The sequence below is a fragment of the Triticum urartu genome, chromosome 7A (assembly GCF_056163025.1).
Source record: "Triticum urartu cultivar PI428250 chromosome 7A, HENAU_Tu73, whole genome shotgun sequence".
Classification (NCBI taxonomy): domain Eukaryota; kingdom Viridiplantae; phylum Streptophyta; class Magnoliopsida; order Poales; family Poaceae; genus Triticum; species Triticum urartu.
In genome coordinates this window covers 743,165,944-743,185,069 of record NC_141879.1, presented here as the reverse complement: position 1 = coordinate 743,185,069, position 19,126 = coordinate 743,165,944, and the positions used below count along the sequence as shown (strand labels likewise).

The window sequence follows — 19,126 nt, the reverse complement described above, 5'->3', positions numbered from 1 at the left end:
TCATACACTACTATTATATGCATGATTACTCCCCGCTATGGCCAGCCTTATATTAGTTCACAGAAGGAGTATATTTTTAATATTTTAAAGTGCCGGAGTAGCTAATTCGAGAAGCAATAAATTTCAGATATTGATTTGTGCGAGCAAGTTGTCAATGTTTCATGTCTGTATATATAAACTAATTACAGGGAACACCCACTTGTTTTTCTTTTCTTTATTCGAAGGAATAGAGGAGCTTTTCTTTAAGTTAGCTAAGAGGATCTACAGCCGGACTAGGCAAATCCCGACTCTCAAACGCTTGTGGAAACACCCGGGCATGTCCGCAGGCAGTGACCGATCAGTCCTTAAATTTGCTTATCTACATCTAGGTACCTCATAATAGAAATCTTAAATCTATACAAAAGCATGCAAAGAAAAAAATATATGTACTACATAGATCAACTATCCTAGTCCTTGTAAAAAATGTCCACTATCTCCAAGCCAGGCTCCGGGTACATGGGCGGCAGCCGCAGCGCTGGCTCCTGCGGCTCCTCTGCATCCGCCTCCGCATCCATCTCCGCTTCGACCTCGTCGAAGAGTGCGTTGGTCGCCGCCCGTTCCTGTCGGATGAAGCGCCGATTGACCTCCACCTCATCCTGCATGGACTCCAGGATGGACTGTTGCTCCGCCGCTTGGGCGACCGCAAACGCCGCCTCCGCAGCCTCCATGTTGAAGCCCAGAGGTGGCTCCTCCTCATTCGCCTGCTTCTCCTCCTCCGTCGCCACCTCCGCCCCCCTCCATCGAAGCCAGCTGCTACTCCTCTCCCTCCTCCTCCTTCGCCTGCTTCTCCACCTCCTCATGCTGCTCTGGTGAGTACGGAGGCAGCCCGATAGAGATGCGGGCAGCACGCCTCGCCCGGATCTCCTACTTAATCAAGTCCCGACGCTCTAGAGTGAGCATAGCATAGGTGGTCTTCTCTTGGCGAACCATAATGGTGTCGGACGGCGTGGGAAGAGCATTGGAACGAGAGAGAGGAGGTGGATGGGTTAGAGTTGGGGACGCATGCTGTCTTAAAAATAGCTGAATTTGGCATCAAGCAGTGAGCGGAGCGGCATCACGCGACATTCACACCGCCCATCGGACGATACCGCATGGGACCCCACTGTTAAACTGAAGTGGCGGGTGTGGGCGCCCCCACATTCTGCCCATATTTGGGCTAGATATGGGGATGTCGGTCAGCTCGGACATTTGAGATCCGTTTGAGATGCCCGTTGGATCGCATTTTCGTGACTAGTCAGTGATCAGGCCGTCCACCAGGTCATTTGAGGCGGGTTTGGGGCCCGGCTATAGATGCTCTAAGGAGGCCTGATCAATTACTGATGTCATGGGCCTAGTTGGGCCGCAGGATCCTTCTAGTTTATCATTCTTTACCTTCAGATCGCCAAAAAAAAACATTACTTAAACAAGAACATAATCGTATTTTTCCGTCTGTTCTCGCAACTTCGGGTACTCGATGACCATAACCAATTTGAGGAGGGCGGTAAGACTTGTTGACACTAATCACTTCAACCTCTAAAAGGCTCAGAGGTTGCCAAGCTGGTCGTTTTTCTTGGGAGCGGCAGATCTCGCCTCAAGCACGCCCTAGTTTATTCAGAAACATTATTTAATTACTTTTATTTAGATTTTTCAAGTAGAAACATAGTTTATTCAAAATTTCACAAAACGTTAATCCTCATTAAAAAATATTCATGCAGTTTAAAAAATGTCCGTGCAAGTTTTAAAATGTTAATAGAATTCAAAACAAATATTCATGATATTTAAAAGGTGTCCGTGTATTTGAATAATATGTTGTGAAATTTATAAAAATGTTAATACAATGTAAAAATGCTCATGACACTGAAAAGATGTCCGTGTATTTCAAAATTATGTTCTGACATTTTTAAATTGTTAATACAATGTAAAACAAATGTTTAAATACTTTAGAAAGAAATGTCGTGTACCATTCCGAAAAATGTTTATGAAATGTAAAAAAATCGCATGGTTTAGTAACATGTTTGTACCATTAAGAAATACGTTTGTTTAGTTTTAAAAAATGCTTCATTTTTCTTCCGTCCTAGCTAGCTTTCCCATCTTGTCGTCTCCCGACTGGGCCGATGGAGCAACCACGGACTGAGCTGAAACCACACAATCATACTTGAAATTGAAACTAGGGTTCGATCACCAGATCTGTCCAGTGAGAAAGGCTGCGCACGCCCCAAGTCTAGCACGCAAAAGACAAAAACAGAACAAAACACCTCTGGTCCACCGGTGGTGCATTCAGCGAATCGCAGAGAACCTAGCTCGTCGCACGGCTTCACACCTGGCCCCGTCCCGGCGCATTCCAAAAGCTAAAGCTAAAGAGGCTCCACGTACAGGCCCGATCAAACGAGCACGGCGAGAAACTGGCCGAGACAGGACCTCGCCATTGTCCCAGTCGAAGATGCAACGACGTTCCACAGCATCCCGGACTAATTCCCCCCAGATGGAGCCGCCGCTGCTTAGTGTCGCCGCGTTGCCTAGGATCCAGAGGCAGTGCCTGCAACCACGGCAATCGAGGGGACATATATCAGCTGGTCGTTCCAGTTAAAATGCATTACAACATACTAGTTTCAAATAGCGGTTTGAGTAGGGTGCCAGTAAATGATAGACTATAGAATCGCAATAGCTTGACAGACAATACTTGCTGCCCGATCTGCGAACGACAGTGTCTTCGCGTTCAAATCTCGTGCATGCACGCTCGCTGTAGCACTGCCATGTAGGATCAGGCACAACAAGTAGGGCGCAGTTTTATCGTGTGTATAGCAGCACTATAGGATTCATGTACAATTGTGCGAAAAAGTTCAGAAATAGACGGCTATAGCCTCGTTACTAGCAGTCTTCCGCTATTTGGCTTAGCCCTCTATTTAATGCAATGATTAGACGTTCAGCTATAGCCCGTGCGTGCGTACCTTGCCCTCGTCAAGGCAACGTTGGCACGTCGCCGGTTCGACAGGAAGCCGCCGGAGCCGGTGCGATTGGACCTCACAGTGGAGAGGATGATCACGTCTTCTTCGCTGCCCTGGAACCCATCCACGGTGTTGACGCGAAGAACCAGGGGGCGCATCTCCTTCACATCCCCTATCTCCCCCTTAATCGCCTCCACCTGAGCGCTGTATGGGCATATGACGCCCACGCTAACCACCTGCCCGGTTCTGATACAAGCTGCACGGCAAACACCATGACATGAGTTCGAGGTGCATATATAGTTCAGCACTAACATCAAATCATACATTCGATGAAATGTTGAATAATATAATAAAGATGGTTGTTCAATGGAGAGGCCGGGGTCATCCTTCTTTCAGAAAAAAACGAAATGTCGTTCAGGGGGCCTCCAGGCCACACATACGCACCTTTCTTGAGACTGTGCAGTATTTGCATGATGGCGGCCACCTCGGACATGTTCGTCTTGCTGCGGCCGCGGTCTTCCACACCGTTGATGTTGATAAACGAGTATGGCCCGAACATTGCACCAGGAAGGTAACTACGTTGGTGCTTCGTCTCCGACACATTGGGGCCATTCAAGATTTGCCTGTCGTAGAAGCTCAAGTTGGGGAAGATGCTTATGGAAGGGTGCATCCTGTACTGCATGTTGAGGAGGTGCTTCTTGTGTCCAAGTAAACCCATTCTCTCAAACAGACTCCTACCCAGCAACGCCTTATCTGAAACCTGCAAGAAATGCCACAAATGTAGATGCAATTCAAAAGAAAGTACTAAAGGTTAGTTCAACCTCTTAGTACAAAACCGCAACATTTATTTTGGATCAGAGGGAGTAGTATATGAAAGGTATATATGGACCTTGCTTTGGACCATAGCTGGCAGTTGGCGCTCGTCACCGATAAGAACCACATGTTTCAGTCCGGAGACTTGCAATGGGACGAGGGATTCACATTCCTTGAGCTGTGCAGCCTCGTCGATCAGAAGCAGATCCATCTTCTCCCCCTCCAGCTTGACCGAGCCAGACACGGTGCAGAAAATGATTGATGCGCTTTGGATGCAAAAGTTCTTGATCTTCCATAACTCTATCGTCACAGGAAGGTTCAGCTCCCGCAACAGCTCTCTCGTAACGTCTAGAATTGCTGGCATTGTCTCCCTCATGGTTCCAACTGTTTGTTGCGAGTAGTAACCCATTATTAAACCATGACATTGCCGTTTCAGCTGTCTCGATGACGTGGAGACTTGTTTCTGAACGCCCGGCAGCTTGCTGAAGTCGCAGAGCATCTTGCTGAGCAAAGCAATGTTGTTGTAGTTCTTCTCCAGAGTTGACACATGAGACATGATTGTCTTCAAACACTTGCTAAGCTCATCGAAGATCCGGTGGAACTGTGACGTGGGGAAGGAGTGGTACTTGAGTTCTACTGGTTCTGTGCCATCCTCCGGCTTGATCATGGCTATTTCGTCGCACAGAAACGCTTCCAGTGAAAGAAGACACCGCCTCCAACCTGTCCCCGGCGAGAAGCACTCTGTTAGCAGCTTCACACGAGTGTCCAGGAAGATGTGGTCGAGATCGTCGCCGATGTGCATACGTTGCCTGTTGCCGAACAGCAGCAGATCGCCGTGGCCCGTTCCAGCGCAGGCATCGGGGTCGGGGTGTTGCCTTCTCAGCGCCAGGAGGCGCGACGCCACCTGGCAGACGGCAGTGTTGGTCGGCGCGCACGTCAGGACCCGCCATTTCATCTTCATCGCCGACAGCAGCAGCACGGTGGTGGTCTTGGTTTTGCCCGTGCCAGGCGGCCCCCAGATGACGCTAACCTTGCTGCTCACGCCACCACCGGTACCGCCACGCTGCACCACAGACACACAGCTAAGTATGGCGTCAGTCTGGGACTCGTTGAGCCCGAAGCAGACAGCCTGCTGCCCGATACGGATAGCGGCACGTCGGTGCCGCCGGTCAGGGAAGTGCTCTGTCTCAAGATGGAAAATCAGTCGTCCGATGAGAAAATCTCAAAATCATACTCCTAGAAATGATTCAACGAAGCGATCAGCAAACCAAATCTTACCAGCTGCTCCACATAGTATTTTTACTTGCACATGTTTAAAGTTATGTTTTACCTGTGAATGAGAAAAGTTCACTTCTACACAGTATTTTTGCTTCTCTCTTTATCTGTACTTTTCTAAGTAATATTGTAACTTTTTTATCTTCGGGTAGTAAAATTCTCTGACAATATGATAAGAAGATTAGTGATAAAAATATTTTTCGTATAGTATATCCAATTATAAGTGATGTAATGGTTCATGCACTAGCTGATTCATTGTTTTGGTGACTTCAGGTTTGGAGTTAGGAAAAAGGACAAGGTTCACAAGTACATGATGCAATGGAGATGTCCATCAGAAATATGCATGCTTACCCATAAGTGGTTCAAACTTATGTGTACATTACTTGAGTTAATGACTTTTCCACTGATTGACCAGTTATAAACTTGGCTTGTAAATTTTGTAAGACTCAACTATACTAACTTTTTCCGAAAAATAGACTGCACCACATGATCTTAGGAGATTCCTTCAGAGTAAGGCACATTAGTAGATTATCCATTGTTCTTAGGAGATACCTTCAGTTAGGAAGAACCACAAGATTTTCTTTCAAACGTCTTAAAATTAAGCATTTCTCTTTCTCACAAAACATTTCATCATCATTGTTTCAAGACCATAGATGCCTCTTCAGGCAGAGAACACCAATATATGTGTATTAATGCCGTATAGTAACTCATCAAAATGATTTACTATCTGGAAATTTTGATAGACCATTGAAGAAAACTACAAATTGGTATGTCTTTTATAGACCGTAGTGTGCTATTGGTTTAAGAATATAGATAAATTTAATTCCAAAAAAAATGTATGGAATCACCGGCATGTATATTGGTTTTTAAGAAAAAACTTCAGTTCAAATCTATTTACATACATAATTTCATAGTTTCAACTGAAGAACTTCTACCATTCGGCACTTCATTTACCTTCAAAGCATAGGATCTGGTTAATGAATTTGTGGTAACACTACAAGAAAATGTAGTATTAGCGACCACACCTATTGTTACCAAGCATTTTGGTGCCTATAGATATACTAATTGCAACCAGTTTAGTACAAACTCGGTTACTATAGTCAGCTGTCACGAATGGGTACTATTCGATCATGTGAGTACTTATAGCAACCAGGGAGGAAATTGAAAAAAAGCCAATCGGCTCCGCTCCAGGGCATCCATCCATCCCCACGCTCGAAGAAAACAGAGGCGAGGCAGAGCTCTTTCCTGGCGGCGGCCGACGGCAAGGCGACTCGCCCCAAATCCCCAAATCAAATCGTCCCTGGCGGCAGCCGACGGCCACGGCGGGTCCTTGCGGAGGGGGCGGCAGAAGGCGGAGGGGGCGGCGGAAGGCGGAGGGCGCGTTCCTTGCGGCAGCGGCGGCCGTGTCCCTTGCAGCGGTGGTGGCAGCGCGGCTGCGTGGGGGGAGGGGACGCAGGAGTGGCCGCGATAGCAGACAGGCGCCCGCCGCGTGGTCAACGTACCTAGGCTGCTGCAACAGGCGCCTAGGGTTCCTTCTTCCCCAACCAGCTCTGAAGGAGACGCCCAAGCTCGCGAGATCTCGCTCTCACAGGCTTCAACCCGTAAGAATGATCTCCCCTTTGTCCTTGCCTCCTTCCCAGTGTCTCTCCATTAATTTGCTTGGAGTACTTGATGGCTAAATCATGCACTTCAAGTGTTTGTGGAAATGTGGAAGTAAAATATACATGTAGCATTTACTTTGTAATTTGAAAACTGGCTTGGCCTATGATGTAGAGTTCGGTTTTGTGATTTGAATATAATGTTTATAGCATTAGGACTTGTAGTATAATGTTTTCCAAGGATATACTGTTCTATGAAGGCTGTCTTTGTATAATGTTGTAGTAGAATGTTTGAAGACTGTCCTTGTATACAATTCTAGTACAACATTATTGTTGGAAATATGCCCTAGAGGCAATAATAAAAGCATTATTATTATATTTCCTTATTCATGATAATTGTCTTTATTCATGCTATAATTGTGTTATCCGGAAATCGTAATACATGTGTGGATAATAGACACCAATATGTCCCTAGTAAGCCTCTAGTTGACTAGCTCGTTGATCAACAGATAGTCATGGTTTCCTGACTATGGACATTGGATGTCATTGATAACGAGATCACATCATTAGGAGAATGATGTGATGGACAAGACCCAATCCTAAACATAGCACAAGATCGTATAGTTCGTTTGCTAGAGTTTTTCCAATGTCAAGTATCTTTTCCTTAGACCATGAGATCGTGTAACTCCCGGATACCGTAGGAGTGCTTTGGGTATACCAAACGTCACAACGTAACTGGGTGACTATAAAGGTAGACTACGGGTATCTCCGAAAGTGTCTGTTGGGTTGACATGGATCAAGACTGGGATTTGTCACTCCGTATGACGGAGAGGTATCACTGGGCCCACTCGGTAATGCATCATCATAATGAGCTCAAAGTGACCAAGTGTCTGGTCACGGGATCATGCATTACGGTACGAGTAAAGTGACTTGCTGGTAACGAGATTGAACGAGGTATTGGGATACCGACGATCGAATCTCGGGTAAGTAACATATCGATTGACAAAGGGAATTGCATACGGGGTTGATTGAATCCTCGACATCGTGGTTCATCCGATGAGATCATCGTGGAGCATGTGGGAGCCAACATGGGTATCCAGATCCCGCTGTTGGTTATTGACCGGAGAGTCGTCTCGGTCATGTCTGCTTGTCTCCCGAACCCGTAGGGTCTACACACTTAAGGTTCGGTGACGCTAGGGTTATGAAGATATGTATATGCAGTAACCCGAATGTTTTTCGGAGTCCCGGATGAGATCCCGGACGTCACGAGAAGTTCCGGAATGGTCCGGAGGTAAAGAATTATATATAGGAAGTGCTGTTTCGGCCATCGGGACAAGTTTCGGGGTCACCGGTATTGTACCGAGACCACCGGAAGGGCCCCGGGGGTCCACCGGATGGGGCCACCCATCCCGGGGGGCCCCATGGGCTGAAGTGGGAGGGAACCCAGCCCAAAGTGGGCTGGGGCGCCACTCCCCTAGGGCCCATGCGGCTAGGGTTGAGGGGAAACCCTAAAGGGGGCGCCCCCTTGCTTGGGGGGCAAGCCCCCCACCCTTGGCCGCGGCCCCCCCTAGTAGATTCCATCTACTAGGGCCGGCGCCCCCCTAGCACCCCTATATATAGTGGGGGAGAGGAGGGACTTGACACACCAGCCCCTGGCACCTCCCTCTCTCCCCGTTACGTCTCTCTCTCGTAGTATAGGCGAAGCCCTGCTACTGTGACGCTGGATCTTCATCAACCTCTCCTTCCCCCTTGCTGGATCAAGAAGGAGGAGACGTCTCCCGTCCCGTACGTGTGTTGAACGCGGAGGTGCCGTCCGTTCGGCGCTTGGTCATCGGTGATTTGGATCACGTCGTGTTCGACTACATCATCACCGTTCTTTGAACGCTTCCGCACGCGATCTACAAAGGTATGTAGATGCATCCGATGACTCGTTGCTAGATGAACTCCTAGATGGATCTTGGTGAAACGAGTAGGAAAATTTTTGTTTTCTGCAACGTTCCCCAACAGTGGCATCATGAGCTAGGTCTATGCGTAGTTCTTCTTGCGCGAGTAGAACACAATTTGTTGTGGGCGTAGATTTGTCAACTTTCTTGCCGCTACTAGTCATTTCTTGCTTCAGCGGCATTGTGGGATGAAGCGGCCCGGACCAACCTTACACGTACGCTTACATGAGACCGTTTCCACCGACTAACATGCACTAGTTGCATAAGGTGGCTGGCGGGTGTCTGTCTCTCCCACTTTAGTTGGAGCGGATTCGATGAACAGGGTCCTTATGAAGGGTAAATAGAAGTTGACAAATCACGTTGTGGCTTTAACGTAGGTAAGAAGACGTTCTTGCTAGAACCCTAATTCAGCCACGTAAAACTTGCAACAACAATTAGAGGATGTCTAACTTGTTTTTGCAGCAAGTGGTTTGTGATATGATATGGCCAAAGTTGTGATGAATGATGAATGATCTATATGTGATGTATGAGATGTTCATGCTATTGTAATAGAAATCACGACTTGCATGTCGATGAGTATGACAACCGGCAGGAGCCATAGGAGTTGTCTTTATTCTTTTATATGACCTGCGTGTCATTGAGAAACGCCATGTAAGTTACTTTACTTTATTGCTAAACGCGTTAGCCATAGTAGTAGAAGTAATAGTTGGCGAGCAACTTCATGGAGACACGATGATGGAGATCATGATGATGGAGATCATGGTGTCAAGCCGGTGACAAGATGATCATGGAGCCCCAAGATGGAGATCAAAGGAGCTATGTGATATTGGCCATATCATGTCACGTTTATTATTTGATTGCATGTGATGTTTATCATGTTTTGCATCTTGTTTACTTAGAACGACGGTAGTAAATAAGATGATCCCTCATAATAATTTCAAGAAGTGTTCCCCCTAACTGTGCACCGTTGCGACAGTTCGCTGTTTCAAAACACCACGTGATGATCGGGTGTTTTATTCAGACGTTCACATACAACGGGTGTAAGACAGATTTACACATGCAAACACTTAGGTTGACTTGACAAGCCTAGCATGTACAGACATGGCCTCGGAACACAGAAGACCGAAAGGTCGAGCATGAGTCGTATAGAAGATACGATCAACATGAAGATGTTCACCGATGTTGACTAGTCCGTCTCACGTGATGATCGGACACGGCCTAGTTAACTCGGATCATGTAATACTTAGATGACTAGAGGGATGTCTAATCTAAGTGGGAGTTCATTAATAATTTGATTAGATGAACTTAATTATCATGAACTTAGTCTAAAATATTTTACAATATGTCTTGTAGATCAAATGGCCCACGTAGTCCTCAACTTCAACGCATTCCTAGAGAAAACCAAGCTGAAAGACGATGGCAGCAACTATACGGACTGGGTCCGGAACCTGAGGATCATCCTCATAGCTGCCAAGAAAGATTATGTCCTACAAGCACCGCTAGGTGAAGCTCCCGTCCCACAGAACCAAGACGTTATGAACGCTTGGCAGACACGTGTTGACGACTACTCCCTCGTTCAGTGCGGCATGCTTTACAGCTTAGAGCCGGGGCTCCAAAAGCGTTTTGAGAGACATGGAGCATATGAGATGTTCGAAGAGCTGAAAATGGTTTTTCAAGCTCATGCCCGGATCGAGAGATATGAAGTCTCCGATAAGTTCTTCAGCTGTAAGATGGAGGAAAATAGTTCTGTCAGTGAGCACATACTCACTATGTCTGGGTTACATAACCGCTTGTCTCAACTAGGGGTTAATCTCCCGGATGATGCGGTCATTGACAGAATCCTCCAGTCGCTTCCACCAAGCTACAAGAGCTTTGTGATGAACTTCAACATGCAGGGGATGCAAAAGACCATTCCTGAGTTGTTCTCAATGCTTAAATCAGCGGAGGTAGAAGTCAAGAAGGAACATCAAGTGTTGATGGTCAATAAAACCACTAAGTTCAAGAAAGGCAAGGGTAAAAAGAACTTCAAGAAGGACGGCAAGGAGGTTGCCGCGCCCGGCAAGCAAGCTGCCGGGAAGAAGCCAAAGAATGGACCCAAGCCCGAGACTGAGTGCTTTTATTGCAAGGGAAGCGGTCACTGGAAGCGGAACTGCCCTAAATACTTAGCAGACAAGAAGGCCGGCAAAACAAAAGGTATATGTGATATACATGTAATTGATATGTACCTTACTAGTGTCCGTAGTAGCTCCTGGGTATTTGATACCGGTGCAGTTGCTCACATTTGTAACTCAAAGCAGGGGCTACGGAATAAGAGGAAACTGGCAAAGGACGAGGTGACGATGCGCGTCGGAAATGGTTCCAAGGTCAATGTGATCGCCGTCGGCACGCTACCTCTATATCTACCTTCGGGATTAGTTTTAAACCTTAATAATTGTTATTTAGTGCCAGCTTTGAGCATCAACATTGTATCGGGATCTCGTTTAATTCGAGATGGCTACTCATTTAAATCCGATAATAATGGTTGTTCTATTTATATGAGAGATATGTTTTATGGTCATGCTCCTATGGTGAATGGTTTATTCTTTATGAATCTCGAACGTAATACTACACATGTTCATAGTGTGAGTACCAAAAGATGTAAGGTTGATAATGATAGTCCCACATACTTGTGGCACTGCCGCCTTGGTCACATAGGTGTCAAACGCATGAAGAAGCTCCATGACGATGGACTTTTAGAGTCTCTTGATTATGAATCATTTGACACGTGCGAACCATGCCTCATAGGTAAGATGACCAAGACTCCGTTCTCAGGAACAATGGAGCGAGCAACCAACTTATTGGAAATCATACATACTGATGTGTGCGGTCCAATGAGTGTTGAGGCTCGCGGTGGCTATCGTTATGTTCTCACGCTCACTGATGATTTAAGTAGATATGGGTATATCTACTTAATGAAACACAAGTCCGAAACCTTTGAAAAGTTCAAGGAATTTCAGAGTGAGGTTGAAAATCAACGTGACAGGAAAATCAAGTTTCTACGATCAGATTGTGGAGGAGAATACTTGAGTCACGAGTTTGGCACACACTTAAGAAAAAGTGGAATAGTTTCACAACTCACGCCGCCTGGAACACCTCAGCGTAACGGTGTGTACGAACGTCATAATCGCACTCTATTAGATATGGTGCGATCTATGATGTCTCTTACCGATTTACCGCTATCTTTTTGGGGCTATGCTTTAGAGACTTCCGCATTCACTTTAAATAGGGCTCCGTCGAAATCCGTTGAGACGACACCGTATGAATTATGGTTTAGGAAGAAACCTAAGCTGTCGTTTCTAAAAGTTTGGGGATGCGATGCTTATGTCAAGAAACTTCAACCTGAAAAGCTCGAACCCAAGTCGGAAAAATGCGTCTTCATAGGATACCCAAAAGAAACTATTGGGTACACCTTCTACCTCAGATCCGAAGGCAAGATCTTTGTTGCCAAGAATGGGTCCTTTCTAGAGAAAGAGTTTCTCTCGAAAGAAGTAAGTGGGAGGAAAGTAGAGCTTGATGAAGTATTACCTCTTGAACCGGAAAATAGCGCAACTCAAGAAAATGTTCCTGAGGTGCCTGCACCGACTAGAGAGGAAGTTAATGATAATGATCAGATACTTCTGATCAAGCTCCTACTGAAATTCGAAGGTCCACAAGGACACGTTCCGCACCAGAGTGGTATGGCAATCATGTCTTGGAAATCATGTTGTTAGACAACGGTGAACCTTCGAACTATGAAGAAGCGATGGCGGGCCCGAATTCCGACAAATGGCTAGAAGCCATGAAATCCGAGATAGGATCCATGTATGAAAATGAAGTATGGACTTTGACTGACTTGCCTGTTGAACGGCGAGCCATAGAAAATAAATGGATCTTTAAGAAGAAGACAGATGCGGATGGTAATGTGACCATCTATAAAGCTCGACTTGTCGCTAAGGGTTATCGACAAGTTCAAGGGGTTGACTACGATGAGACTTTCTCACCGGTAGCGAAGCTAAAGTCCGTCCGAATCATGTTAGCAATTGCCGCATTCTACGATTATGAAATATGGCAAATGGACGTCAAAACAGCATTCCTTAATGGTTTCCTTAAGGAAGAAATGTATATGATGCAGCCGGAAGGTTTTGTCGATCCTAAGAATGCTGACAAGGTGTGCAAGCTCCAACGCTCGATTTATGGGCTGGTGCAAGCATCTCGGACCAGTGCGTATGAGTCGTGGAGTCTTTGTAATCAGCTATATAAAGGAGAAAAGCTACAGGGAAGCCGTGGCGGAGGGGAAAAAAAGATCAATCTGGCGTGTGTGAATGTCGCAAATTTCGAGCTAGTTTTAGCTGTAGGCCGTCGTGTGTTTTGCTTCTAAACAAATTAGCTTCCGGACGTATTTCGGTCGCTTCATCCTCGTTGTTCCCGGGCGTGCTGCGTCGTCAAGATCAAAGCTGCGCCAACAGATATAACATCTTCCCGTAAAAAATAAATAGATATAACATCTTTCACATCCCCTGGACTGCAATATTTTGTGTCAGAAAGAAAGAGATCAGGATGCCAGATAGGTGACAGCATATTACAACAATAGAATCTACTGGTATTATGATAATACTAGGATGGATTGTAAATCACCAGAGAGAAAAAGAGGCACTTATCGTGCAACTCAAGAGGTAACTCATCTAAAAACATGTTGCCCATCCAAAACCGGTGCCCGATTCTCCTCCACAGGCTGTTGGGCTTGATGGCCGGACCGGGAATATATGATTTCAATTGCCTGGCAGAGAAGGAACATGATCAAGGTGCTCTGATTTAGGTATTATAGGTTCAAAGTTGTTAGTGTTGCATTATACTAATAGTGAATTTGGGTACTTTTAAATACATCATTATGTTGCTGCAATTAAGAATGTAAATGCCTTTCATTTCTTGTATTATTAATGCAGGAAGAAATGTTGCAGAAGCAAAAGGAACCCATAGAGGAGGGTGAAGTACCTTTAACAGAGCAACAGATTTGCGAGCATGTGCTTGGTAAGGCATATGGTTACATCAGAGGTCGGGGTCATGGACCAAAACCAAATAGAAGGGCTTACTCAAGCGCATCAAGCTCAACTCAGCATGTAGTGGAAGAATTGGCCTCTACAAAGGAGATTGTTGCTACACAACAAACTCAAATTGAGGCTCAACAATCTCAACTTGAAGCTCAACAGAAGAAGATCGATTGGCTACAAAGTGTCGTGTCTAACTTGGTTGGCATTTCACCTCCTATGGACGGCACTACTGCAACAGGGCTAGGTTTCACAACTGAGCGGCCAATGCCATCTGACGGAATAGGTATGCAACACATCAATCTCAACTATTTTTGTCATTTTTATTCACTGAAAATATATGTAGCATATTGCTTTTGTTAAAGCATTCCAATTTCTGACACAGGTTCGCTGATGTCTAACACTGTACAAAGGATGTCAAGTTTTCCAAGATCATTTGCAAGGTAATGTTATTTTTCCCATGCTCTGGTACTTTAGATGATGCCTCCTACACCTGCAGCTTGCTTAGATATAACAGTGTACTTGGTATCAAGATCTTCTAATCACGATAGTTCTTGCTAATAATTCTGTAACGGAAAATGAAGATACTCATCATGAATATATGGACTTACAAATTCCAATGTATAGCTAGTAATACATGTATACATTTTCAACAGTCATTTGAGGCCAGGATATAGACCTACTCCAACTTCTTCTTCTGATGGAAATGGTATGATCAGTTTGCCTCTGCTTCAAACAATCAAAATACTATGTGATTTGGCAAATTTCTTCATGATCTTAATCTTGATGGTCCAAATTTGTGAATCACAGGCTCTCTGGTGTCGGATGGAGGGTCTAGGTATTCATGATCAGTGCTACCTTCATGTTATGTTGGTTAGTTGCGTTTGTCTACCATCCTTTTCATTTTTCTACTGACATACACAAAGAAATTATAGATTTGGTGGAAAACCAGTAGCTAACGGCAAGTTGATGATTTTCAAGGATCCTTTATAGATTTCTTGTGTTCTCGGTCGTGGCTGATTGTAGATTTTTGTGGTGAAACTTTGGCTGCTGACATGATGGTATTGTGGTTTAGAGACACCACGCCATTATGTCTAGCGTTAAAATGGATACTTTCTTTTTGCGGGTAGAAACAAACAGATTCTACCCAAGTAATCAGTGTATGTGTTAACCTTTAGATTGACTGGATTAAGACTTGAGTCCAGTAGGAAAGTGAAACAAATACGAGTAGATAACAGAAAATATCTAACGAATGATCTTCAGTGGTGCCATCTCTGACGATTTGGCTGATATTTTTAGGGTTGTGCCACTAGATGAAACTTTGGCTGCAGAAATGGTGGCGTTGTAACATGAAGAAAATAGCTACATATTTCTATGCCTGTTATCATCCACAAATGAGCTTTCATAACTGAGACTGGTAGTAGAAATTAAAAGTAGGTAGGTGGCGCACTTTCCTGTGTATGTGTGTAGTTTTTCTTCCTGTCGATGTTGTTGAGCTTCTGAGCTATGGCAAAGCTGATCAAGTGACTGGCAATTTGGTTTCTCCAGCTTAGTTTGTTGGCATGCTTGCAGTCTTTCTGATGTTTCTCATGTCTGATGTTGTTAATGAGATAACATGTGCTCTGGCCACCATTATATAGGAGATGACCTTGGAGGAGGAGCGGAAAGCAATACTCGAGCTAAAGACTGAGAAGAGAAAACTATTGCCTCTGCATTTCTTGCACATCTAGTAGACTATGTTGGATCTAAAGAAAATTCAGTGTACAAATGCTAAATGTAATGTTTGGATCATATTGGGGTTTACTGATTGGATCATATGTTCAGATCAGTACTAAAGATGGTACTGTACTTTGCAAATGCTAGAGTGGTATTTCCTACTTGCGAAACAAAATTCAGATTAGCATGTAATGTTTGGATCTTAAGTGTACAAATGTTGATTATGAACTTCTTATTGTCAAATGTCTAAAATTCTGAGATTTCTTGCATACTGTTAATGTCAGCGTGTGACAATATATTGTACCTATGATATAGTTGCTTTCTCATGCCTGTAGTTACCAAGGTTTACAATCTTTTGGTTACAAAAGATGTCTAGTCTCCAACATGTAGCTGGTCTCTACATTCTTTTAGTCACCAAGCCTTGGCTGGTCACTTGATATCTCTAGCCACTAACCATGTACATGGTGGCTGTACATTTTTAGCAACCAAGTCGTCCATGGTCTCTAGATATCATTAGTCACCAAGTCTCCCTTGGTCGCTAGATGCCATTAGTCATCAGATTTGGTTGGTAGCTATTGGTATGACATTTAGTGACCAGGGTTCTCAATGTTGGTCGCTCAATATCTATAGCGACTAGACTATAGCCACCGCGAAGCAACCAAGTAGTGTTGGTACCAGTAGACCACCAGCGACCAATTTTGTACTTTTAGCAACCGATCACCTTGGTGGCTAAAACTCATATCTCTAGTAGTGTAAATAAGATATGTGAAATCACTTTACTTAGTAGAAATGTATTGGAACCAATATGGAACAAGAAAAGGATAGTAGCTCGACTTATATTTCTATAAGTACAATATTCAGTTCATATTACTGTCTGTACCTTCTTTCAGCAATTCAATTTTACGGTCCCTTTAGAAAAAGTATTTATACTGATTTGATACTTCGGGGTTTCTCTAAACTTTCAGTTATGTATTATCTCCTGAGAAGATGTTGCAGATACTGAGCTATATAGTATATAAGATCGTATAATTTGATGTGTTGTGGTACTTGAGTTATAAGCATGTGAGGCATGTAGGCTTTAAGTACAAGTAGGTACAACTTTTGGTCATAGCTTTATTTTTCACTTCAGACAAACATGCATCAAGTATTCGATAAGCTAGAAAACTTTTGTGGTATAGTCATACAAGTTTGTAATTCCTTCTAAATCAAACTGTCTTCAAGCCAAACCTGGTATACTGAATGAACACCTTTAAGTAAGTGAATGCATTGTATTGCTACTTATTAAATCATTCGGTTGCACTAAAAAAATACATGTCCCATATTTCGACAACAAAATAAAGGCTCAATATGAAATTAAATTTATTGACGATATTATGTGATTGAGTTGTCACAAAGTTTACAATGATTGACAACTACACTTATTATTTTTTGATATATAAAACATTTAAAAAATATAAATAAGTACTTAAGGTCTAGCCCGCGGAACTTTGTTACTTACTACTAGAAAGTAGAAACGATTGAACGAAAGGATATGAGAACCAAAGAAGCTTACCAGCTGCATGGAGGAGTCTTCCGCTTCCCCCGCGATAGCCTTGAGAACGGAGTCGTCTCTCTTGACGGAAGAGTTGGCTCGGTAGCGGAGGCACCGCCAGATGCGTTGGTAGGGTATGAAGCTGAGCAAGCTAACAACGAACGCGTAGCTGTTGACGTAACCGTCTACTATATGGGAAGCTCTGACCACGAAGCTGCTGCTCTCGTCGTGGACTTTGAGGACCTGTGCAAGGCAGTAGGAGGCGCCATCCTTGCTGCTGGCAAGGTCGGACGGTCGAAGCAGCGCCGAGAGCACGACGATGTCGCTCATGAATGGAGGGCAAGCTCCACGGATGGTCACGCGATACAGTGGGGGCCTTGGCACGCCCATTGGCATGCGGAAGTACAACGGCTGTATCTCCTGCACGGGCTTGGGGCGGTTGGTCTGTGCGTCCAGCAGGTTGGACCTCATCTCTGCTCGGATTTCTTCCAGCAGCGGGGCCTTGAATGAATCCAGGTAGCTCCTCAGGCCCAAGAACCTGTCTGGTATCCGGCTCACCTGTGGAAGAAATCACGCACCATCACCATGCAACGCATGCTGGTCAAGTACATACTCTGCTGCTTGCTCTCTGGGAAGAAGGATTCGACTTGGAATTACCTTGTCCCTGAAGAGGTCCTGGTTGACGACGTCCTGGATGGACCAAGAGAGGATGAGGTTGGCGAGGTCCTCATCGTCCTGCTCCTGCCCCTGCCTCTCCCCACCTTTCTTCTCCATCTTTTCTTGGCGACCCAGATCTGCCGAGTGAGGTGTAATCATTTTCTTCACTGTGAATCTGAATGAATATGAGCTGGTTCTCGGTACGCCAACTAGTATATTGATTGATCATGCATGGTTTGCCGTGCATGCAGCCACCAATCGCATGGCCTGCCCAAGATACTGCGCAGCACGCGTGTGATCTCGTCTCTTGGGGTTTCGAGGACCAAGAGGCTGCTGGGCTTCCGCTCTTGTTTGATGCCACGTGAAGATACTTTAGCCAACTGCCATTGATCTGATGTGCTGTAGTGGTAGGAGTAGCACACCCGATGATCAGCCACCAACTCTACCAGTTAAGTACTAATCCCTCCGTTTCACATGTACATCCAGTCATCCACAATACTTTAGCCAAATTGCATATAAATTTTGTCTTAAGCATGCACGTACACGATCAAGAATGGCAACTGTGCGTATGTTAATTGATTATAATTATGAAGCACGCACGTATGCAAAGTGTATTTCAACACATAGAGGGAAATTCATACACACACAAGTTTTAATTAGTGAAATTCACATGTACATATTGTGTAGTACTGCCCTATATATCCCCTGCTTCACACGGCCATATGTTTTTTTTTGGAACGTCCGCGCCCTTAATAAACACGGCCGTATGTGGTGTAGGCCGCCCGTTGCCACACCCGCCCTTCCAACGTGCCGCAATGCCCCTCGCCGGTGACCATCCCGTACCCCCACGCAATGCCCCGCGGTGCTCAGCTGTCACGCGTGTCACTGATTGTCAGATCCTAGGTTATTATGTATTTTTGTTTAACTAAAAATAAATAAAAATGAATTTAGGGAAAGAAGTTTATGGAACCCGACAAAAATAGACCACATGCAACTTCCCCCAAATTTTACGGTCATCCTGCATGAGGGAGCTGCCAATAATCAACTGCTATTGTTTCCTTATACGTACTATATATTAGTACTTGTTTTCTGGTCAAATTTCCAAAGGTCGCCATAAATGAAAATACATACCACCGTTGGCCCCAAGTAGGTCGCACCACTACCAACAACCGCGGTCACAAACCTCATTAGCACAACCAACACGGAAGAGGTCTTCAGCTTACATCTTCATCTAACCAAGCAAGGGGAAGCGCCTTAAATATTGTCGTCTGGTCGTCACCCAACAACACCCGGCGGACGGTGAGCTGTCGTACGGGAATGAGGTGATCGAATGTGGAGCACAATCCGCTAACTTCATATGAAAAATCAGAACGACTCTAGAGCATGGCAGAGCCAAGACTACATTCACATTGCAACACTAGTATTGATTGATCATGCATGGTTTGCCGTACATTTAAAGTCGTACGCAGAGCAATTTCGTTGGCAAATCCCGCAAAAAAAATGGCAATTGGCCAAAGTATCTTCACGTGGCATCAAAGGAGAGCGGAAGCCCAGCAAGCAGCAGCCG

General features: G+C 44.9%; 1 protein-coding gene and 1 pseudogene across 1 annotated transcript; one reads left to right on the top strand and one right to left on the bottom strand.

Annotated features, from left to right (window-relative positions):
• Positions 1-1,323: 1,323 nt before the first annotated feature.
• Positions 1,324-17,676, bottom strand: LOC125519576 (putative ATP-dependent helicase C29A10.10c; annotated as a pseudogene).
• On the top strand, positions 13,875-15,385 carry LOC147962621 (uncharacterized). Its single transcript, XM_087537240.1, has 4 exons — positions 13,875-13,941; positions 14,041-14,098; positions 14,312-14,528; positions 15,296-15,385. The coding sequence occupies exons 1-4, from the start codon at positions 13,875-13,877 to the stop codon at positions 15,383-15,385; spliced, it is 432 nt and encodes a 143-aa protein (XP_087393366.1).
• Positions 17,677-19,126: the final 1,450 nt, after the last annotated feature.